The 23,296-nt window shown below is 36.5% G+C and overlaps 5 protein-coding genes across 16 annotated transcripts; 2 read left to right on the top strand and 3 right to left on the bottom strand.

Annotated features, from left to right (window-relative positions):
* The first annotated feature begins 4 nt into the window (after window positions 1–4).
* On the top strand, window positions 5–2,601 carry eco (Establishment of cohesion). 2 transcript variants are annotated; one of them, XM_968069.5, is made up of 5 exons: window positions 5–165; window positions 210–779; window positions 1,072–1,918; window positions 1,963–2,130; window positions 2,177–2,601. In XM_968069.5, the coding sequence occupies exons 2-5, from the start codon at window positions 220–222 to the stop codon at window positions 2,510–2,512; spliced, it is 1,911 nt and encodes a 636-aa protein (XP_973162.1). In that variant the 5' UTR covers window positions 5–165; window positions 210–219; the 3' UTR covers window positions 2,513–2,601. The 2 variants fall into 2 exon arrangements, with proteins under 2 accessions (XP_973162.1, XP_064211457.1); XM_064355387.1 differs by having other exon boundaries at window positions 8–160.
* On the bottom strand, window positions 2,476–3,173 carry HemK2 (HemK methyltransferase 2). The gene has a single exon (XM_008201500.3). The coding sequence runs from the start codon at window positions 3,171–3,173 to the stop codon at window positions 2,553–2,555; it is 621 nt and encodes a 206-aa protein (XP_008199722.1). The 3' UTR covers window positions 2,476–2,552.
* Snapin (SNAP associated protein) lies at window positions 3,173–3,694 on the bottom strand. The gene is made up of 2 exons (XM_001810590.4): window positions 3,479–3,694; window positions 3,173–3,431 (listed from the first exon to the last, which is right to left on the bottom strand). The coding sequence occupies exons 1-2, from the start codon at window positions 3,628–3,630 to the stop codon at window positions 3,173–3,175; spliced, it is 411 nt and encodes a 136-aa protein (XP_001810642.1). The 5' UTR covers window positions 3,631–3,694.
* A 283-nt stretch (window positions 3,695–3,977) lies between these two features.
* Window positions 3,978–19,893, top strand: da (daughterless). 10 transcript variants are annotated; one of them, XM_064355389.1, is made up of 13 exons: window positions 3,978–4,120; window positions 8,193–8,239; window positions 8,962–9,168; window positions 14,768–15,058; window positions 15,115–15,297; window positions 15,854–15,922; window positions 16,046–16,226; window positions 16,666–16,783; window positions 16,901–16,996; window positions 17,414–17,512; window positions 17,633–17,778; window positions 17,831–17,955; window positions 19,757–19,893. In XM_064355389.1, the coding sequence occupies exons 1-13, from the start codon at window positions 4,036–4,038 to the stop codon at window positions 19,772–19,774; spliced, it is 1,665 nt and encodes a 554-aa protein (XP_064211459.1). In that variant the 5' UTR covers window positions 3,978–4,035; the 3' UTR covers window positions 19,775–19,893. The 10 variants fall into 10 exon arrangements, with proteins under 10 accessions (XP_064211459.1, XP_015837140.1, XP_015837139.1 ...); XM_015981654.2 differs by lacking the exon at window positions 19,757–19,893 and adding an exon at window positions 18,080–19,740 and having other exon boundaries at window positions 16,910–16,996; XM_015981653.2 differs by lacking the exon at window positions 19,757–19,893 and adding an exon at window positions 18,080–19,740.
* Amt (Ammonium transporter) lies at window positions 19,678–23,271 on the bottom strand. 2 transcript variants are annotated; one of them, XM_064355392.1, is made up of 6 exons: window positions 22,807–23,271; window positions 22,161–22,756; window positions 20,538–20,798; window positions 20,355–20,490; window positions 20,126–20,310; window positions 19,678–20,067 (listed from the first exon to the last, which is right to left on the bottom strand). In XM_064355392.1, exons 1-6 carry the CDS (start codon window positions 22,967–22,969, stop codon window positions 19,753–19,755), a joined length of 1,656 nt encoding a protein of 551 aa, XP_064211462.1. In that variant the 5' UTR covers window positions 22,970–23,271; the 3' UTR covers window positions 19,678–19,752. The 2 variants fall into 2 exon arrangements, with proteins under 2 accessions (XP_064211462.1, XP_064211463.1); XM_064355393.1 differs by having other exon boundaries at window positions 20,132–20,310.
* Window positions 23,272–23,296: the final 25 nt, after the last annotated feature.

Raw genomic sequence — 23,296 nt, 5'->3', positions numbered from 1 at the left:
CCTGTTTTTCCGGCGGGAACGGCTTTTCATGTCCCCTAATCCGTTAAGTTTGGTTAGAAAAACGGTTTGAGGTGCGTGAACCGTAAACAAACCCCGCCATTCGTGCAGCCGTCACGTGTGATTGTTATGCCCCTTCAGAGCGGATGTTTCCCGCCAGTTGGTCAGGTAAGTGGCTGTGCTGTTTCCGGCCTCTTGACAAACTCTTCTAGACCCAATGTGATGAAGCCTCATCCGCAAATCGAGCACACTCCAGAGGTTTCCAGCAGAAGAAGAGCCCTCTTTCCAGACAGCTCCCCGTGCGACGACGATCTAGGGTGCATAAGTCCGCTGGACTTCGACGAGGACTGTGCCAAAAACGTCTTTTCCCACGACACATGTGTCAGCGATTATGACATCATTGGTCTCGTGGAAAAGGGCCACACAGTCCACACACCGAACAACACCAACATCACTACTAAAGTCTTCACGCCTTCCACCACCAATGAATCGCCAACACAGAAACTCAAAACGCCACATGATGCATACACCAACACAATTTTTCCTAAATTAATACGTAGTAAAACGCAAGTTGACACAGCCCCTAACCAAGACTGCAAAAATCCGAAAATACGTACCGCTCTCTTTCCTGACAAAGACATGTCTCTCCCTTCCAGAAAGTTTTACCCCAAGTCCGATAACGAGGTCCTGCCACGACCCTTTGCCCTCACCAAGAGACCCAACCCCACAAAGGGGCGCAAAAGAAACCCCCATTTCTTGTGCAACAGGAGGAGCAAGTTCAGGTTAGTCGCATTTATTTGTTACGATTTGAAAATGACAGCAGCAAGGCAACTTGATTTTTCATTTTAAATTATTTGTGTGTCAAAATTAAGCTTTACCACGCTTTACAGTCTTTGTTAATAAATTAACGAAAACAGACGATTAACACAAATTAGTATCGAATTGTTTTTTTTTTTTCATTTTGATTTTTTTTAATTTTATATGAATGACAATGGCAACTTGATTTTTACGTCAATGATTATATTAAACTACAGGACGGCCCAACAAAATTTTACTTCAAACTTTGTTTTGCAGTCGATCAGGGCAAATCAACGCGGGAGTCAGACACAAGATAAAAAAGCGAAAAATCCGCAAAATCAGCAAAATTGCAGCCCTCGAGGCCGCAATTAACATAATCGAAAACTCTCCTCTCAATACAGTCCTTGATTCAACTGAGTCGATCGAAGTGTGCCCTGAATCCATCCAGGTCGCCCCCGAAGAGCCCCCTCGCGACCCAACTCCCAGTCCCGAACCCGACCCCACAAAAAAATTCTTCAAATCTTGCCGTCACAAAGCCGTAGTCACAGTAAACCCCAACATAAAACTCGAAATGAACAACGGACGGATTAGTTTAATTCAGAACAAGAACCCGCTGAAACGGCCGAGAGTGCAAGAGGGAATCAGCCCCAAACGTCCAAAATTGGACTTCGAGCCTGAGAAACCCCTAATTCCCGATGAGGAAATTTCGAATATTATCGATTCTCTGGAAGATAAAGAAAACGAGGGGAAAAATCCGGACTTGTTGATGTCCCCCACGTCTCAGATGTGTAACATGACCTCGGGACTGGCTCTAAACAGTCCGAAAAAAGCACGGGACTTGAGCTCGGTTCTGGAGTCGATGCCGTCGAATGATAAGAAATTATTCCCGGTTTTCTATCCAGGGAAAACTGCCTTACCGACCCCAACCAAGGAGAATAAGGTGTTGAACGTAGCGAAGAAGTTTAGGCCGATTTCCAAGGACCAGATGTTGCTAGATGCGGGACAAAAGAGATGGGGGGTCACCCAGTGCACCGAGTGTAAATTTATTTATCATATGGGAGACCCGGGTGATGAAATCATGCATCTGAATTATCACAACGCCGGCCATATTTTCCGATATACTGTGAGTTTCTGAACTTAAAAAAACATTAATAACCATTTAATTAGGGTTGGAAAAACGAACGCGTCGTCTCCAGCGACCTACGCAACGGTAAAGTCATCCAAATTGTACCGGGTGACTCAAAAATCTGGTGGAAGAAAGTCAAAGAGGTGATGGAAGTGATCAACCGCGATTTGGGGTACTTTGATATTGAATTCAACACAGCTAACTCACAGGTGAACTGTTTTATCAACTGCGCCAATTTTACAGGCTTTATTTTAGATATTTTTCTACGTCAAAAGTAAAGTTATAATCGGGGCTTTGGTGGCGGAAGTCAAAACAACCGGTCATAAATTACTAACAACCCACCAAGACCAAGTCGACTTATGTTCAGAGGAGTCCTACCCTGTGAAATGTGGGGTTTCCCGGATTTGGGTGGCCCGCAACCATCGACAAAAGGGCGTAGCAACGGCCCTTATGGACGCACTTAAGAGAAACTTCGTATTTGGCGCGATTTTAATGAACGAAGACATTGCCTTGAGCTCCCCAACTGAAGACGGGAAAATTTTCGGGGCAAAATATTTCAAAACGCCGAACTTTTTTATTTATTTTGTATAATTATTTAATGCCATATACCTTTTTTGTATACCTGCATGTTCTAGACATTTTTTGAGAATTTTAGTATAAATAAATGTTCTCCTCTTATTTTCCTGTCTTTGATTACTTCCGAGCGAAAATTGTTTTTACGTACAAGTGAGGTAATTTCATCAATGTTATTCTCTTTCAAAATCACCATATAACAGACTCCTTTTGGTGTCAAAAAATTTTGTAAATTACAGAGCACCTGGTCGGTAATCTCGCGACCTGTACAACCCCCAGCCCACGCTCGACTTAACCCACAGCCCCTTATTTCCGCAGAGTCCGTAACGACATAAGGGGGGTTAAATAAAATAACATCAAATAAATTTTCCCTAAAATTAAAAAGCAAATCCATGTTGATGCAATTCACTCTAGTCCTGTTCAAAGCAGCCGTTTCGGCTGTCGCCTCACACGCGTCTGGATTAATATCAGTGGCGAAGCACTCGCACTTGAGACATGATGCCAAAGCCGTGATGGCAACCCCACTCCCTGAGCCAATCTCTAGCGCAAAAAGGGGCTCCAAGGCCTCCAAAAACCCCAACTCTTGCTCGAGTGCATCGAGGAGCAAGAACGAATCTTCGCTCGGCTCGTACACCTCCGGGTGCCCCCTTAGGTCATACTGCGGCGTTTTGAGCAACATTAAGGGGTATGGTCTTCTATGGTATTATTCAAAATGACTTTCCGCTTGACTGTTTCTTTGTCAATAGACGCGTGCACTTTGTTGAGCCGGTCTTGGACGTTTTGCAAAATGTTGGATAACACAGTCACTCTCTGTTTCGCGTTGATAAGCTTTTTGACGTAAGCATCAAGATCAACAGTTGATTGTTGATTCTCGTTGATTTTCTTCAGGTCTTCGCAGAGAGTCTCAATACACTGTTTTAGTTCCAACTGAGAGATCCTGAAAGAAGGGGGTGAGTGGCAAAGGGCGCTTGAGACAAGGGGTACCTTGTGGCTCGCACACGTTCGTCTAGCTGGTCCACCGTGGGCTTGATTAAGCCCATAAGACCCTCGGCCAAAGTGTCCCGAGTTGGATTGTCGCAGAAATTCTCTGTGTTTTCGTCAATTGAAGTTCCAGTGCTTTCCGAATCCACATCCATTATAAAATTTATAACCTCACCTTTTGACAGCTGACAGAAAATGACGTTTCGGGCGTCAAGTTTGAATTTGTGAAATTTGTTAAAAAATCCAATTTACAATTTTAACAGCATTAAAGATAATGTTTTATTAAAACTGTGTGCAAAAAATTATTTCTGGATCTTAAGGTCTAAATATACGAATTGGATCGTTTCACGGATTAGTCATTTGTTTGTGTTACCCACTTAACAATTGTTATGCAGAATTATCAGATAATCGGTTCAATAGTATCATAATGAGCCTAATTAATGGTAATTAGGTAATTGCGTGTTTAGTGGCGTGTCCCGTTTGAATTTCCCCCTTGGTTTGTTGTTTGGTGGTCGTCTATAGGTGTCGTCAGCGTCGTCAGTTGTCAGTAGTAAGTCAAAATGGCTGCCAGCGATGAAGAGCCTATGCATCATTTATATGAGGTTTTTACAAATTGTTTTAATAAAATCGCAAACAAGGCACCAGGTGAGTGAATTTTTGATTCAATACCGTCCCCGCGAAGGCCTCGTTAGGGTCGGGGGGGCCGTTCTGTGCGTGTTTGTCATCAAAATACGACCATGGTTTTAAGCGTGCGATCCAAAACATTAAAACAGCTTGTTTAAAATCGGGAAATTTTCGGTGAAATTTCGCTTTTCGAGACGTTTATCGAACGAATAACGCCTGCGAGTTTCAGTCGAACTGGATTTTGAGCCGTTGTGGTGGTTTTGAAAAGTCCCCTGGCTGTTTGAGAGGTTGATCATTTTGCTCCAGTGTTGTCATTGTGAGAAGTTTGTTAACGAGTGGTTTATTTACGTTATTCGGCCCTTTGGTGGCGGCATTTCGCATTTTCCGGTACGTGGAAGCAAAAGATGCAGGGAATTTTGACGGGGGATTAGCTGCGACGTCGTTGTTGTTATCGTAAATTAGGGATTTGATGCTTCAGTGGGATAAAAGAATGTTTTGGTGTTTCCTGTTTGAGGGAGAGCTTGCGAGGAACCTTCAAATATACACGGTGGACCAAAATTTAACATCTCTTTCAAATACTCCAAGCCGCGTTGATTTCTTTGTGACAATTTCACCGCTCACTAAGATTAATCCGCGCCTCGAGTGATTAAATCATCGAGATTTAAAAGGAAAATGATAAACAGGTGGACAAATAAAGTACAAGGTACCTATACTACACCTTGCCCCAACATTAATGCCCTCACTTGCCCTTTTAACCGTTTTGTCGACACTGCATGAAAAGATTTTTTTCATGGAGTATATTATTTTGCGGAATGTTTTTTATGCACATGTCTCGTGTCGTAAGTAAAGTTTGCAGCACGCGAAAAAATTCGGGTGTACTTAATTTTGATTTTTCTGGAAGGGTTCGCATAATAGGCGCCATATATCGAATGTGTATATGGGTCATATTCATACTTAATTGCTCTTACGAATTGGTCCCTACGACATGAACAGTTAGAGTTCATTATCCTGCTGTTAAAATGCTCGTGTGTGTATCTTCTTTCGTTCTTGTTTACGGCTAATGTCTTGCTGTTATTTCCAACAGGTAAAGTGAGACGACTACATTAAAACGTGGCCGCGTTTTCAGATAGTTCGTTATACTACAAAACATCTGCTTTTGGTATTCAACCGTCTTTTATACAAGACATTACAATTTTGCTTCTTATTAAGTAATGGATTAAAGTTTTTTTTCCGAGTTTGTATAGTTAATTTATTGTGGGTTTCGACATTTTCTTCTGTTTTTTTTTTTCTTTGACGAGATGTGATCCTAATAAATTATTATCGCGGTCATAAAAAGAAAAGTTCATCCAAATAAAGACAACGGATTAAAAGCCAGAACGCAAATCGCTGTTACGATTTCGATGTTTAGATTAGATGATTTAAAGTGTTGCGTTATTGTATCATTGATATTTACAGAGTGGCCTAAAAAATCCCCCAAAAGAAAAATCAGTTAAGTTTATTTAGTTTCGTTAAATTACCACATATGGTGTTAAACAATTTTTGACACTTGAGATGTTATCCACTGTTTTTTCGGCATATTTAAATATTTACTTTTCCGTTTTCACATTTTAATTATCTTATTTCGACCGACAGATTTATTTCTGATTCTTTTTCCGCATGTGAAGAGCTTTCTACTGTAAAAATAATAAACCGAGCGTTTCAAGCTGATTTGTTTTTATTGTGTGGAATGTTTAATATAATAAAATTAATTGCACTGTTATGTTTTAAAATTTCCGATACTCTGCTTTTGAATTTTTCGTTTTTAGGGCAACAGGTATCATCAAGCCTTTAAATTGCCAATTAAGCTTATGAATTTTTGAATTATTTACATTTCACTGTCAGTTATTAAACGAACAGTTGGTATAATAATTAAGTAAAAAGCACATAAAACTGCTGACTCATCTGAAATAAACAGAATCTTGAATATTTTATAAGATGCGATAGCAATTAATTTATGATAAATTTGACAGCAAAAAGATATTCGGTTACTTGACGGCTTTCTGCATTTAACCCATTTTTATTTTGAAAATAAATCATTTCTTCATTATGCAAAATAATGGGTCTGGTTATGTAGTCAGTTTGGAAAATCTTAATTTTGTATAACTGGTTCCACTATTTTTATTATAAATAAATATTGTTAAGTTACTGAGTGCTTTTGTCTAAATATTTCATTTTTTGATTAGTTGTAGGATAACAGCAATTTTTGAAAAATGACAAAAGTAAAGAAATATTTACCTATTGCTTACAAAAATCTGCCTGAAAAATTTTATATTTTATATGTAATAATTATCTTTTAATTTATTATCAGATCTAGAACATTGATTAATTGATGAAGACTCATTTTTTATTTTTGTAGCTAAATAAGTCTGGCTAATAATAATTTGGCTCTATTTATAACGCAGCACTTACCTACATTGATAGAAATGATTTAGTTCGACTCCCAGGACAAAAATAAAATTTAGTTTAAATGAAATTTCATAAAGAATTATTGTTTTATCCAAATTTTTTGTAAAATTTTTCGATTGACTCTATAAAATTGTCGAAACTTTAAAATATGTATTTTTTTTACTATCTTTTTGGTACCGTTTTTGAAAGTCAATTTAAATTTAATGTTCTTTACGAGATCTCTCAGCAATGAATCTGTTTTGGGGCCTCGTTCCACATGTCAAATATAATCGAAATCAACACATTTCTGCTCCGTTGGACCTGTCTCGAACAAAACCACGGTCAACTTCCTATCTTCTGGCTCTGATCTCCACTAATGAATATTATCTTATTATGACATTCACGTTGTAATGAGAAATATTTCACGTTCCCGTGAGCACCAGAATCCGCCCAACATTATATAGGTACATGTACCCCGATAAAATACCGGTGTTGCGACTAGATCTCTTTTATTTTGACATCATTACATCGGCATAAATTGACAGGACGCGATGCGATTTTATTTTGATTGATGAGAGCATATTTCAACTCGTTTTTCTTCTTCATCGTGATGCATATTACGTCCATTTAACAACAACTTGTTCAAAAAACTTCGAAAACTAGAATAACAAAAGCGATACGTTGAACCCGAAAACGCACACCTTCCGAATGCGCTGCAATAAAAATCGTGCTTTCCATATGGCGGGGTTTGCTTTGATTCAGTTTTTTGGATTTCACAGTCGGCCATCTGTTTTTTCCGTTAGTTGTGATGTCATCAAGGATGAAACTGGAGCGAATGAAGTTCAAGGTTGTTCTTTGTAAAAAATATATGGAAAATTACAATTACCACATAATTAAAACAAAGAATTTTGAATAAATCACGCCACGTTGTGAGTAGGTAGTCAATGGCCTGGATGCTGCGAATGCAGATTTTTTATGGTAGCGTTCTAGCAAAGAAGTCATTTATTGATACGAATCTTGACATGAGATGAGTTGTTGTAAATTTACATACAATAAAATTAGAACTGTTGTGAAAAAGCTCTAATCAAAACATGTGTAAATCGGAAGATTGTGCTTCCAACAACAAGATGAAGTAAAACAAATGCAATATGGAGATATGGTAATAAATAAGGGGCGAACAGGACAGGAAACAATTTGACTGTATAGTGCTCTACAGGTTATTTCGAATAAGAGGGGGAGAAAATAATAAAGAGAATTACGTGAATTATAGGGTGGAGTAATTTTGTGGGGGCTGAAACAAAACTGTAACCTAAGAAGCATTATCTCCATCAGAATAAAAAAGCAGAATTTTGCGAAAATAACCAGCAAATAGGACGTAAAAAGTTTGCAACTAAAATTTTGCGGTTTGAATCGGATCGTTTTTTCATCGAAATAATTATTATTACTTCCACATAGCAAAAGTCCGACTGTATCGTAACGTTGTAATAAAGGTCCGCTGTGATTTATTCGAGACATTTCTACTTTATGGTCAAAATCGAATCGCGTGAAATAGGTCAGTGTAGAGTCGTCAGTTTCGTTTGTCACTTTGTTCCGGGAGATGTATTGAAGAGATTTTGACGTATCATTAAATCGATTTGATTTTCTCAAGTTTTGTATTTTTCTGTTTCAGAGAAACCCGGTTTTCAGTCGCCATATGGTGGAATTGACAACGGAATGGTGAGTTTTATGCAAATATGTTTGCTGTTTTATTTTTTAATTGATTGGGCAAATCACGGACGAACCAAGTTGATATATTCGTTGTATTTTTCCTTAACGTAAAGGGTTTGTGATTTTTAAAGATAGCATGGTTTGTGTTGTTTATTAATTAAATTAAAAGAAAATGTTTCTCAGTCTGACGTGACCAGCAAAAGTCGAGTATTTGATTGGCAGTTGTGACAGACATTGGCACTTGAGTGACATATTTAAGCCGCATTTGTTCATCAATTAACATAAAATTAATTTGAAATTGTAACAATAGATTTGAAAGAGCGCAACTTCTAGAAAAACTATTTTTATCAAAAAATTATCGCGTTTCTGCGTAACTTGTAATCAAGTCATGAGAATAATCATAATAATATGCAGTTTTATCGTGTCGGCAAGATTCAATTCGTCTTTATCACGTTATTTTTCTCTTAATTAACGGTGAAGGGAGGAGGTATTGCGTTGTTGAAGTTTTTTCCCCACAGCCCTAATAATAAATAATTTACGATCGGCGAGATCCATTAATCGAATTTTCAAACGTGACCATAAAACTGAAAATAATAGGCGAGAAATCACCAACCCTTTTATCGAGTCAGGTGAAGCGAACGAACGGCCGGAAGTGCACTTAGATGTGTACACGTTGACGTTAATTTTTCCTGTGTGTTGGAAGTTGAATTATTTCTTTTGAATGATAATAGGCCTACGCCATAAGTCCGGCGGGTCCGGTTTATACGGGTCCCGGAGCCAGTCCGACACAAGCCACAGGAGAACCGTTCGCAGCAGATAGCCCTTATTTTCCATTCAGTGCTAGGCCGGGAAGTAGACTATCGCCTGCGAAACCTAAAGCCGGCCTTAGGCCGACCAAAGAAGAACCGCCACAGGGAAATTCGATCGACAACCAGTGGGTAAGTAGCGGCGAACAAATAAAGTAGCAAGAGAAAAATCACAAGAGACAACCGCGACTCGATTAAATTGTATCATTATGATTTCTATATTATTCTAGAACCGACTTTCCCTTCGGCTTAATTAATTGGATCACTTGTCTCGTATGTGCGATATATACAGAAGAAAGCGTTTTACTTGGGTTTTCTTGTGACCGGTCCGAGTTCTTTTGAGATAATTGCCTTGTCAGTCATTGCAAATCACCCGGAGGATTCCGGGACCGTGAAAGTGAAGGAAATTCGGAAGGAAATCCGAGAGAAAAAAATAACACCTGTCTGTCATTCGAATAAGAGAGATCGCTTTAGAGATCAATTCGGAATTAGTAGAGTCGCAGATTGATAAAGAATGAGGAAATGAGTCCAGTGTTGTTTTATTTGATTAATAATAATTTGCTTCGGTCAAGTTTATTATTAGAGTTATTCTTTGACCCTCCTTGCTTTAGAAAAAAATCATAAATGTTGTTACGTAACAAATTTCTAAATATAGGCCGATCGGAATAATATTTTCAGCGACATTTAAATCGTAATGGATGACACCTGTTGCGTGTTAAGGGGTGGTCACTTCTAACGGGTACATTATTTATGCCATTTGAATTTTTTCAATAATTACTTAATTGTGTTTGAAGAAAAGTGAGAGTACACCTGCGAATGGTATTTTATTTTTTATCTAACTTGGTTACAAGATAACTAAGGTGCACCTGTGACAACTGATAAATTATTAATTTCCATAATTAAGTAGTAGTATTTTTTTTCTCGTTTATAGCACCAGTAATAAAAATCGATTAAAAGCATACACGCTCGAACAAATACTACTAAGATTTGAGGTTCGGTAATATGGGAACCGAACACATGAGATTAAGCGATAATAACGTCCTAAATCGTGTGTATGCAAAAATTGATCAAAAACACCCTTTTACCGAGTTTTGCCCTCGGTTGAGTCCAGAAACAGACCGGTACCGGCGCCTCAGATCGAACAGTAGTCATTAATACAAAAATACAAACAAGAAGAACATGATTATATTTTGGGTATAAATGTAATTAAATTTTTTTGGCCCTCGAAATGAAACAAATAAGAAAAAAGAAACACGCTACACAAGCTTTGTGTATTGTTCTCAAGAATTAGGACTACTTTACAAAAATTAAATGTGGCATTTTTTCTTGTGATCGTTCAACCGTTCGAGTGGTCGTTTGTCTCCCGGAATGTACGAGTTTGCCGCTTTGAGTGTACAAAACAGCCGTATAAAGTAATCCAACACCGACCGGATATGTTTTTACCTTAGTGTATTATTGTACTTAAATTTGATGGGGGGTCGTCGGTTTCTCGAACGGCTTAGGGTGCATTTAATGTCGCCAAGGCATTGTAATGAACATGAAGAAGATAACATTTCCTGAGTTAACCGCCAACAAAGGGAAAAACGTAAAAATACGAGGAGGCGTCGATGTGCCCGGATCGTTGCAATTTATGCGATTAGGAGGTTAAAAGAGGAAGTCGAGTATTCACATCGTCGGCTTGGATATATTAATAAATAATGCGAAATGTGGTAATAGGCGACGTTGCATGTTTCCTTATTTGTAGCACAATGTGTGTAGGTATATTACCTTCTGAATTTTTTTCAAATGTCGGTTCTTTGTGCTTTCGATTAAGCAATTTCTGAATTGGAAAGGGAGTAAATCACAGGTTGGAGAGGGGTGGAAATCACGGGCACATGTCGGGAACGTGATGCGGACCGCGGACTGAACACTTTTAGTCCAATAAATAAACACGCATTACGCTCAATGAAACATATGGATGTTTGTTGTTCCAAGGCCGTCGATTTTTTCTCTCAAATTGGTAATTAATTCTTCGCATACCTTTCAATTTATTAATGGTGGACAAAGGAAATTCCGCGAGTTGCGTTAAGGCGGGCTTAGAAGGCGTCGCGTGAGACAGTCTTTAGCCGATCAGTGCCAAGCAGTCTGTATCGGAATATGGTAGTGGGGCAGGAGCTTATGGATAGTTCCTATTATTGCACTATACCTACACATGAGATTGCTTCTAATGAGTGTACAAGTGGCGTTTCGGTCGCTGTGACTATAATGGTATCGTAAATACGTGAAAGTGATTTTAAAGAAGGGTTGGCGCGTTTATTAAATATTAATGCGGTTCGGATAGAACGGCCGGCAAAAGTTGAAGGATACGTAATTATTGCGCTCGGTCTCGCATAAAGTGGAGTATTTATCGTTGGTTGGGGATAGAATTTTTTATTGTTTGGTTCGCAAATGATTTATCGTCGCGCACACAATGTTGGTACACTTTCTACGAGGAATTAATTTCTATCGGTTTAAAAATCGGACGGATAAACTTTTAACCCGAAGATTAATTACACATACGTTCGGAAGATAAGAAAACACTTTGTTGTGTCGATCAAATGGAGTATCAAGACGGATTTTATATGACCAAACAGAATTTTTGGAAGTGCAATAATAACATGCAGTCGGAAAGTGGGGTGAGTTTTTTCCTTAGTCGAACGAGATGAAAGGGTGGTTTGTACGTGCGAATGCATTTTTTATGGAGCACATAGTGGCGATAAAAATCGGGTTTGTGACGATGACTTTTTGGAGCTTTGCGGCAATTTATGAGGAAGGTCACGTGGTGAGAATATTTACGAATTTCTTTGTCATACAGTCCGATAAAGATTTGTTTTTATTTTGTTCAAATTATTTTTATTTAAATTTGTACTTTGTAATTTGTACTTTTGTGGAAAATGGAATATGAAGTCTGAATTCTATGTCAAAAAAAATGTGTGTATAACTCTTGAGATAGACACATCTAGTTGAAATGTGAACCTGGTCTCAAATTTATTTTTGTTTTTAATTTATACGATGTGATTAATATGAAAATTATGTTCTACTTTTATTTGACAAATTGACATTTTTAAATAGATATTCTTGTCTTTGACGTGGGAAAATATTTCTGTTAAATTAATTGCCGACATTACTGGGTCAATATTATCAAATGCTGATAAAGTAGACGTAATAGCTTCATTTTTACGATTTTTCTAAATTATTTTTTTTCTAAACATGTGATTTTTTTCTAAATTTTTCTACAATAATTCTAATAGTTATTAATAATACGAGTGCGAAAACACAACCTTAAAGTTTGAGAGCTGTCGGTATGCAACGAGCGTTTGCGAACTGCATAGACACACGAGAATTTTAAGCGTTTTAAGTGTTATTTATAATTTTTTTGTTGGGACAAAACGTGTTTTAAATTAAATTAATTTCTTTTAATTAATTTTATTTGATTTCACTATGTAATATGTCATGTCCTGAAACATTTTTGAGTGTCGTAATGACAGTTTTTACTCCACTAGTGCGGTAATAAATCTATTGACCGCATTAATGCGGTAAAGTGAATGAATATTACAAAAAATTTTCATAACTATTTGTTGATATAAAATACACAATTTGAAACATTGTGAAAATTAATATAGAATACCGACACTATAGGTACGATGGCTTCCCTGCATGGTCTGCAAAATAGGCAAAAGCCACCTTTTCGGAGACTTTTTTCAAGAATTTTTTTGACTCCATCCATTCTTCAAAATATATGTACACTATCTCGTACCGCTTTTTTATATCTAACAGAAATTAATGTATTTATAGCAGATTGGGCTGCTAACTCTACGTCAGGAGGCAAACTTTCCTCTGAATCACTAATTTTTAAACTTTTTAAACAACTTGCTGCCACTGTGAAAAAAGTAAACAACTTTCGTAATTACGGTGACTTTTTTTATAATGCATAGGTAACAGCAATACCGCATTCAATTAAATGAAATTCCAAACTCAAAATATTTGTTGGACGGTGAAATCAGATAAAACGTTGTACGATACTTGTATAGTAACGTGTCTTTACGATACTTGATGGATTATCTAACTCGCTTTCGGCTTGTTGGACAATTTTTTCATCGCGTATCGTAAAACTTCTCATTAGGATACCCATATCATAAATATCTATTAAATTTTAAAATTAAGCGTGATTTAAATTAAGTAACACGTTGCTGTGGGAAGCGTGTTTTAAAATACTGAAAACACGTCGATATGGGAAACGTGTTTTAAAATAGTGTTTATTTTCTAGGATTCAGATATTAAAAAGATGGCTTAAAATGTTACCAACAAAAAAAATTAATTTAAGTACTGGTTTATATAAGTGTCATTAATTTAATTCGTAATTAAATGCGTGACTAAGTGATTACATGACAAAATTGAAGCAGTTTGGTTGATCCATTCGCGTTGTTAACTTTTAACAATGAATTAAGTTTTAACAGAGCTTTCTGTAAACCTAAATAAATGTGCTAACTTCCAAAAATAATTAGGTAATTAAAAAAAAATCACAAAGGTTATTTTGAGGCTAGCAATATTTTTATTAAACATTATTCAAGCATCCTTTGTTTTAGAAAAAAAAAATAGAAAATTTCAAATTATCAATAATGTTTTCATGTTAATATTTGTTATAAGGACTTGTTGAAAAATTCTGAAAAAAAATTACGTGCATCTAGGGATGAGAATAAAGTATTTACTAGCAAGGGCTAATTTCTATATGATCATTTCTGTTCTATGGTCATCAACAGCTTGTCCAAACTCAAATTTTGAACGATAAGTTTATAATTCTGAACTTTTTTATGTAGAATGACATTTAAAAAATGTGTTGGATCACGTTATTGTTATTTGTTTTAAAATATATTTGTAATTGCATAATATATATATTTATTTTTTACGCTGCAAGTCAAATGACTTGACAAATTTGTTGCGGCTTGTTAGCAAAAAGAATGCATTAACGAGTGCATAAATAAATATATTAAAAAAGTAAAGCTGATTTTGTAATGAATGAATTTACGATTGAATGATATGCACGTAATGGTCATGCATTATGATGCGAAGCAGTAATAGAATGGAAGAAAAATGCATATGATTCGAGGTAATAATAATCGCTGAAATCAATTCAAGATCGGTGCAAATAATCGTGGAAAAACAATCATTAAATCCTTAAATAATAAAAGCTTTAGGTAAGTTTGAATCTGACATTACTATTTATGTCACATTCCCACGTCATCGTCCAGGTATCCCAGTCGATGATCGACGTGGAAACTCTACCAATTAAATAATAATGGAATATAGATTGAAAAATTATATACTCTCTTTTATGATGCAAAAGTTAATTTTCTTGTCGAATTTCATTACATTTCAAAAGTAAGAGTTCTTGTGAATAATACAATCAAGAGACATCGATCTAAATAAAGACATAAACGATGATGTGGCGAAAAAATGGAGATATAAAACACGCGTCTGTTGAAGAATATATTGGCGGAATATGCTGAATGGCCGGTTAAAATCGACCCCTGGATAATAAATTTTCCCGATGCAAAATAGATCGGACACAATAAAATGCCCAAATGGACCGAACCGAAACGTTTACGGCCAGTAAAAATCACAACATGCTTATTGTTTCACAAAAAAATAATTGTAAAATCGTGTAAATTTTATCATTCTAATTCTTTGTTAAACGTTGTTCTTTTTGTTTCAGTATGGTTCGGATGAATTCAACGACTCGCCCCGCTACACCTCGCCCAACCCTACGACGGGTTACTATCTGGGCGCGGATGCAACCCCCGGCGAATGGCACCCTTCGTACACCACAGGCGCGTACCAAACGTACGAAGCGTACGGTCTCATCCCAGAAACAGAAGGTCAAGGTCTGCCCCCGATGTCTTCGTTAAGGCCGAACGGTACCGCCGTGACCACCATGTCCGGTACAAACAGTTCGGCCTTCGGTCCGGCAAATCACACCGACGGTGTGAACAAAGCTTTAGGAACAGTAAGTGTTCGGTGGAGATTTATACGAACAAAGGAACAAAACACGAATTTTTACAGATTTATCCAATAGTGGAACAAGCTAGCGCTAGTAGTTATAGTTCGGCCCCGTCGACGCCGGTTAGTTCGCCGCCTCCATTAGCGCCATCTAGCTGGTTAGCCAATCATAACACTCCACATTCGCCCCATTATACACAAACGGTTAATGTGAATAATAGTGCTGCACCTCAGGGTTTACATATGGTGAGTGGGGAAGGAGGGGAGGAATGTTTTGTAATGATGTTTGAAAGTTGAAAAAATTTCGTGCCTCGATTGGCGATGCATAATTGTTTCTATTGTTTTGGATTAAGTTAAAGATAAAGTAACCGCTCGGTTTCATGCTGCACTTGTGTTATTTTTACGGTGTTCTATTGGTGGCTTTAAAATGACAGTAGCAAGAACAATGGAAACAGAAGTGAAAGGCGAATATCCAATTATGCCAAATACGACTAGTAACACCATATTAGTTTTAATTAACTTCCAATTGTGTTATCTTATTTATCTGTTTAGTTTTTTTCTTGCATAATGTAAAAATATAGTCTTATTTGGACCAGATTTATTGCATGCGAGTGTATTTGCTAAAAAACGGATTCTGTCCTCTTTCAGGCATCACAATTGAATTTTTTTTTAATAGTGTCTTGCTTTGATGTACTCTTGGTGGTAACAATTTACAATCAAGGGTACATCATGTAATTTTTTAGTAGTTTTGTTTTTCGTTGTTTTGTGTTTGCATGGTGTTTTTTTTTGTTTTTGTGTGAAGCCTCCCGCCCCCGAAGCGCAACGCTTAGATGATGCAATTGGGTTTTTAAGAGACCACGCGGAAGTAAATGTAAGTCCATGATTATTTTTCGTAGTGTATTAGTTTGTTTTTTTTTATATAATTTATAATAGCATGCTAAACGAAGTGGCGGTTTTTGTGGTGCATTTCTTGTAAAATGGGGGTTTATTTCAGGGAACACGTATGGAGGAAAGACTTGACGACGCAATTAACGTATTGCGTAATCACGCGGAACCACAGATCATAGGGCAGCTTCCACCACCTCACCAGATGACGACACTGGGCTACACGGCGGCAGCCTCGGAACCACACATACCAGACACAGTTAAAGTAGAACGGGCGACATACAATACAAGTACGTCTTAGTTTTGTGTTTTAAAGGCTTCTGTTTAACTTGCTGTGTTATCTGTTTGCTTCATATTTTGCGAGTCAAATTTGATACGGTCCCAGTTATCCGAACAAGCTGAAATTTTGCATACACACATTACCTCCGTAACATTACAATACCATTTGATCATTTGAATTTATAATTTGAGAAGGCTTTGTTAGTTTTTTAAATTAGAAAAAACATGCCGATTATTGTAATTAGTCAAGCTGAAATGTCAAATAGTAATGTTTCAAACACTTATATTTTATTAGAATACATTATTTTCCTCAGTTTGCACTAGTTGATCAGTTACAAAGTTGTTCGTTTTTTTTTTTAAGGAGCAAAGATATCTCCTATTTTTTTTAATCTACTCTTTTTGTTAAACTAGAATTTGATGTAGTAGAATATTAATTGACGTGATTTGCAGAAAAGCGCAAAGAGCCTCCAGATAGCGACACCAAACCATCCAGTTCAGTAGAAACGATAGTACAACCAAATTCAACCAGTGGTCCTCCACCAAAAACGACGAAGAGGTCGCGGAGATAGTAAGTTGTTTAAATTTTGTTTAGGTTTGATTTTTGTGGCAAAAATTTCAATTTGTATTGAGATCGAGTCTTGTGCGAATCGTTTCGCCATGACTTAATCATTTTGTTACTAACTAGTTGTTCAAGTAATGGTGACGAAGATGAAATTGATGATCCAAGCAACAAGGCCGTACGCGAGAAAGAGCGTAGGCAGGCCAACAATGTCCGTGAACGGTATGTAAAAATAGACACACGTTTCCTAACGTCCTCTCTTTTCTTCTTGCTGTCGTCGATATTACAGAAATTTTGCTTACCAATTTAAGCAAACCCCTGTTCCCATCCTCGCACTTTCTCCACCAATTCTAATATTACAAAGGCCCACATTCAGAAAAACAAATGTTACGTTTAGAGAGTGAACAGTGACGTAACATTCGTGGTTAAGAATTTGGCCAGCATGTGTAGTTGTTTTAATGTTTTTAATCGTTTTTATTATTGATTTATATTGTTTTACAGAAACACATGAATATGGGCCTTGATATACCCCAGAAAAGTGTGTCTAGTTACATACTGAATTCGGTATTGAATTAATCAATTTCATTAGGCTTTAACGATAATTTCTCTTCTCGTACCTTTGTTGTAAGCATTTCATAGTTGTTCCAGTGCGGACGAAACGGAAGAGGGTGAACTAGATCCCGATATTAAAGCGCAAAGGGAGAAAGAGAGGAGGCAAGCCAATAACGCTAGAGAAAGGTGTGGATCAGATAGATTAATTAAAAAATGCGTGTATTTTGGCCTATATTCATTTTCTGTGTTTCATTACATTATCATTGCGTGCGTTCGTGTTTTCGGTATTGAGTGTGTTTATTGTAGGATACGTATTCGTGATATTAACGAAGCTTTAAAAGAACTGGGAAGAATGTGCATGGCGCATCTAAAGACGGACAAACCACAAACAAAGCTTGGTATCCTAAATATGGCTGTCGAAGTCATTATGACTTTAGAACAGCAAGTTAGAGGTAATAATTCCGCGTGTTTTCTTCGTTTTGTTTATTTTTTAAGTTTCTACAGAGCGAAACTTGAATCCTAAGGCGGCATGTCTGAAGCGGCGAGAGGAAGAAAAGGCAGAAGATGGCCCTAAATTAGGGCCAGGGCCGCATCATATGCTTACTGCCCAACATTACCCCACCTTACCGGTATGTTAATTTTTCTGATTGATATCATTTACACTAAAGATTTGTTTTCACGCTTCTTAAAGTGCTTAATTTAAGCGTATTATTTAGTTGCGATTGAACATTGGGAGAGTTGCTTTTGTTCCAGGGTGCTCCTGCCAACTTGCCTCACAATCCAGGCCAGCCCCAATAGCACTGCTAAAACGGCAGGTCTGCCACCTGTACATAACTTTTCGTACAAACGGCTCTCATCATTTGTTCATCAATGATCATGCAAACAAACTATATTATATTTTTTTAAGAATGTTCTGTAGTGATACAATAACGTATTTTATTGTTTTATAAATTACTTTTCACTTTATTGAGATGGAAAAACGAGAGGTTTGACGACATTTTTTTACCGAGCGTATCGACGCACGACCGGAGCAGTTTGTTTCTTTTTTTTTAATACATGTCGAACAATTTTGTGTGTGCCAAATATAAGAAACACAATACTCTTACCGTGAAACAAATACGTACGTTTTTGATCTCTCTTTGCCATGATTTTTGTGACATATTTTCGTAGTTCGTAGCAAAATTGTGCCATTCGTTTTGAATTTTTTTCGCCTTTTAATGATAATGCGAGAAAAATTCGATCGGTACTCCGATCGTGCGTTGACCGAAATTGATACATGCGCCAGTATTTTGAAAATTATGACTTATAGAATTTTTATGGGAAGTCGTCTTCTCATCACAAACTGTAAATAAGTGTTCATTAGTGTGACCGGTGACGTTTCTCCAGTATTTTGATATGCAATATAAAATTTAACTTACGTATTACGAAAAGGGGAGAGGTTTCCGGTGCTCTCTTAAATATATGCCATTGAAAAATGAACATAACTTAAGATATTACTTATTTAATATTAAACAGTCTGTTTATTCACTGAACTATTTTTTTATCTTATATATTTTATTATTTGAGCGGTAGATTTTTTTAATTATTCTACTAAACTTAGTGCAACTTTTAAATTTAGTTTGGTGTTCAAACTATAACCAGATATATCGATAAATTTTTGTTCATTATTTTTAATTTTAAGTTTTATGTAATATTTAACTATAATTTTTATTAGGTATATTTTACTTTAAGGTAAAGATGTAATTTTGCATTGTTTCTCTTTTAGCTTTTTAGTGAATCTTTATTTATATTTGTTTTTATTGTTAAAAAAGCTCAGTTTGAATTTCGACGGAGTTCAACCGACGGTTTATTGTTGCAATGCAATCAGGATTTAGCGTCATTGTAAATTTTTTGCAATAACTCGTAATGGCATAGTATATTTTTCATTCCACCGGCAGCCATTTTGTACTATTATTTATTAGGCAGCAAATGGAAGACATTAATCGCGGCAGCCGTGCATAAACACAATCATTCATCTTCTATTTTGGCTCAATTTTCAATATTGGTGCAACTAATTTTTTTGTTTTTGTATTATTCTAAACATTTTGTGAAACGAATCTTGATAGTTAACATTGTTGTCTACCATTACACAAATTGTTTAGACGTTTGATAATGATATATATTTTTTTAGTTAGTGGACAACATGTTATTCTTGAGATTTGGCTCTTAAACGATTAGACGATTTGTAAAGCTTACCTTGACATGTATAAACGTTTAAAGCGGATGTGTTTTTAAGTATATAAAAAAGTATATATGAATAAAATACAGCGTGATGAAAAAGTAAACTTAAGATATACAGTTAGAATACGGTATAAAATGAATATCAATGTAATATACAATACGTACATAATATACTATGTGCCATTTTTCATAAATTATTGTATTTTTTAGTTGACCCAAGCCATCTGAGATGGTCCCGGGCCCGTATTTTCACTTCCTGCACCTTCGTTTGTTTCTTTCGGTACTGATTTTTTCCTCGCCTTCTTGGGAAACAAATTCTTGGCCAAATTAATTCCCAAATTCCTGTTCCTAGTTACGTCCCTCAAGATCTTCGAAAATTTGTAACGTTTTTTCCTCGATAGATTTTTAACCAAATTAATGTTTCTCTCATGCATAGGATTTAACCCAATGTTGTCAATCCGACGAACATCTTCTGAATCCAGAACCGGGCCCAAAACAGAAATTGCTCTTGATACTCCCACCTGAAAGTTAAGAATCAAGAAATTCAAGTATTTATCACCCCATTGAATATTTATTAACATTTACATTCCCATGTTTGACAGAGTGTTCAGTCAAGTCAGCGCCTAAGAGTTCAACATGGACTTCCATTCGAATCGTCACGATTTTATTTATACACCAGAGGAGGATCATCGAACTGACGATACCCCAACAGCTTAAGCAGACGCAAGCCAGACTTTGGACTCCCAACAGGTACCAACCGCCCCCTAAAAACAGTTTACAACTTTGCGAAATTTAAATAATTCATTACCTTTAAATAAGCCGCGCCTGCCATTGGTTGTTTCCAAAGGGTAAGGATTGTCGGCAAAAAACCCGACTGCTAAAACCCCCCAAATACCCCCAACCCCATGAACTGCACTAGCACCTACAGGATCGTCAATTCCCATCTAAAATATTTATGATGAATTGAACAAAAAAACAAACGTAAACGAACCAAATCGAAGAGTGGCATAAAACCACAAGCTAGTAGCGCCCCCACGACGCCAATAATTAAAGCTTCCCATGCTTCGTACAAAAAACAACCGGCAGTTACAGCCACCAGCGAGCCCAAAATACCATTAATTATGTCAATGGCATCAATGCGCCCTTTTTGTCTTATTAGTGAATACAGCAGACTGGCAGTCCCCCCTCCAAAGGACGACATCATAGTCATAACGGCCGCTCTTGCTGCGTAATGCCATTTTTCGCCACTCAACTTAAAAAAAATAACGGTAATTGCAATAAAATAATATACACAATTCAATTTGTGGCAGTTGTTGAAATTATTAACAATTTTACATGTTTAAAGACAGTCTATTTCACAACTTTTCACACATTAAATTATTGTGCTCACTCTTTGTCAGTTAATTGGTTAATTTTTAGTCAGTTAATCAGTTAATTTTTAAATATTGACGAAAAATTATTTTGGAAGGTTGACATTTGAAGGACGAACGGACAAAGGACAACTGTAGTATTATTCATTTCTTTAGATAATTATCAACAGAATATAAAATTTATACATCAATTCGGTTATACCTTAGACCGTTTACCTTTTTTAGGAGATAGGTACTATAATCAGAACAATTCCACAAAAAGTTAATGTTAAACATATTTATAATTATAACCGAAGTAACGTTGGAAACCAGATCTGGAACTAAAACCGGAATCCGTATTCTGTTGCTTGCTCATCTAGAACCGGAACCGTAACCGAACCTTATATATTTTACTTCTTTAGAACTGGAACCGAAACTGAACCTTTATTTAGTTTGGGTCCGGGTCCCCGGTAAAAATTGAATGTCATAAGCTGTATAAATCATAATTCCCGAATAAAATTGAAATTTTGTTCTAGAAAAAGTAAAGAGTGATTTTTGCATCTGATTTATGTAAATCATTGTAATAATCTAAATATCTACGCAAATCGAAGTAAATTAATATAACCAAATAAATCATTAGCTGCTGGTTAAAGTTGCATAATTATCTTGAATCAAAATTTCTGTATTCTACAGTTTCAATTAGTTCCAAAAGCAGAGTTAGTTTTGCACCCGAAGTGTCAATCCGAACAATGAGTTTTTCGCCAAACTCAAAACTTTTGTTTGTTTTCTGTACTAAAGAATGAATTTTGTAAAAAAAACAACTAGCTTTTTAACTTCTAAGTATGACAGAGTGGGAAAGCCATTTTCCGAGTAGGCTTAACATTAATATTCATGGAGATTTCTGTCATCATGGAAAAGTTTGTGCCCGGTCATATTTTTATCTGAATTTTGTTTAGATATTTTTATTTTATTTTATTTTCCGCATATTTTATATTTTTTAACAATTCTTAGTATTTAATTAGCATACTGGACATTTTTCTTACTTTTAAAAATACTTTTAAAGTGTTACGTATAATATTTTATTGAAATCAAACTTTTTTGTGGTAATAATAAAAGTGATAAAAATTTTACTCCCTTGATTCCAACATAAATGAAATAGTTTTCGATAGAATTATTCGCCAGATATTTATGACTAGAATCACAATTGTCTGACAAACTTTTTTCATTTTTTTACCGAATCAAATAATAAGGATAAAAAAACCTACCCCGTATGTGCTTCCGGAGTTGAAGGCTAGCCACCCCCACCATAGCACAAACAACCCCATAACTGCATTAACGGGGTTCCCTAAGGGCAGCGATTTAATTCCGTTGTCATATCGGCCGAGTCGTGGCCCCAACATGAGGGCACTGGCCATTGCTGAACTCCCCCCAATTAAATGAACAGCACCTGAGCCGGCAATATCAACGGCCCCCAATTTTTTCAGAAAACCCTGATCCCCCCACATCCATCCCGCAGGAATGCAATAAATTGCAGTATTTAGAAAACTAAAAATGCAATATGCTTTGAAGTTGCACCTTTCGGCCATAGCCCCGCTGACTATAGTGGTGGCGGTGGTGGCAAAAGACAGCTGGAAAATAAACGCCGCATAAATCGCCCCTTTTAAGGGGTCTTTAAGGAGGGGGTCGGTGAAAAAGTCGCCGAGAGCGATAAATCCATTGCTAAGGGGGCTGCGTCCGAAAGACAACCCGAAACCGAAAATCCAGTAAGTGAGGCCCCCTAAGACTATGTCGACGACGTTTTTCATCATTATGTTGACTTCATTTTTGATGGAGACGCAACCAGATTCTAGCATTCCGAATCCTGAAAAAAAAATTATAACTAATATTAAAAGTAATTTTGTCATTTCGCACCAGTTTGCATTGTAAAAATCATAAAAGAACTCGTTATGATCCAGTTGGTGTCTTCTGGATCGATGTCGTAGAGCCATGGTATAGGGGCTGTGGTGTTTCTTGACTGGGACATGGCAAAGGAGTGAAATTGCTGAGGTTTGAGTAAGATCGGAACGGTAAACATTTAAATATTTTACCCTGTTTTTGAGCAATTTTGTGTAGCCTTGAGCTTTTTTTGTCAAGAAGAAGATCACGCGTAATAATTTAAAAGGCTTTCTGTGTTACTGTGTAAGGAAATTACGGGGGTGATCGATTTGCGGGTAATTATTTATACATTACACAAAAATGTAGGCGATTGGAGTGACAATATTTGTAAATAAAAAACGTGGAAACGGAAGTATAATAATTAATAACCATTTTATGTAATAATGATGTACAATGTTTCCTATTCGAATAATAAAGGGTGTAAGTTGTCAAAAGTTGTACCCTGAGTTATTGTACTAAATTTTTT

Source organism: Tribolium castaneum, chromosome 3 (assembly GCF_031307605.1).
Source record: "Tribolium castaneum strain GA2 chromosome 3, icTriCast1.1, whole genome shotgun sequence".
Classification (NCBI taxonomy): domain Eukaryota; kingdom Metazoa; phylum Arthropoda; class Insecta; order Coleoptera; family Tenebrionidae; genus Tribolium; species Tribolium castaneum.
Note: the sequence above shows the minus strand (reverse complement) of the source record. Positions and strands in the feature narration are given on the sequence as shown.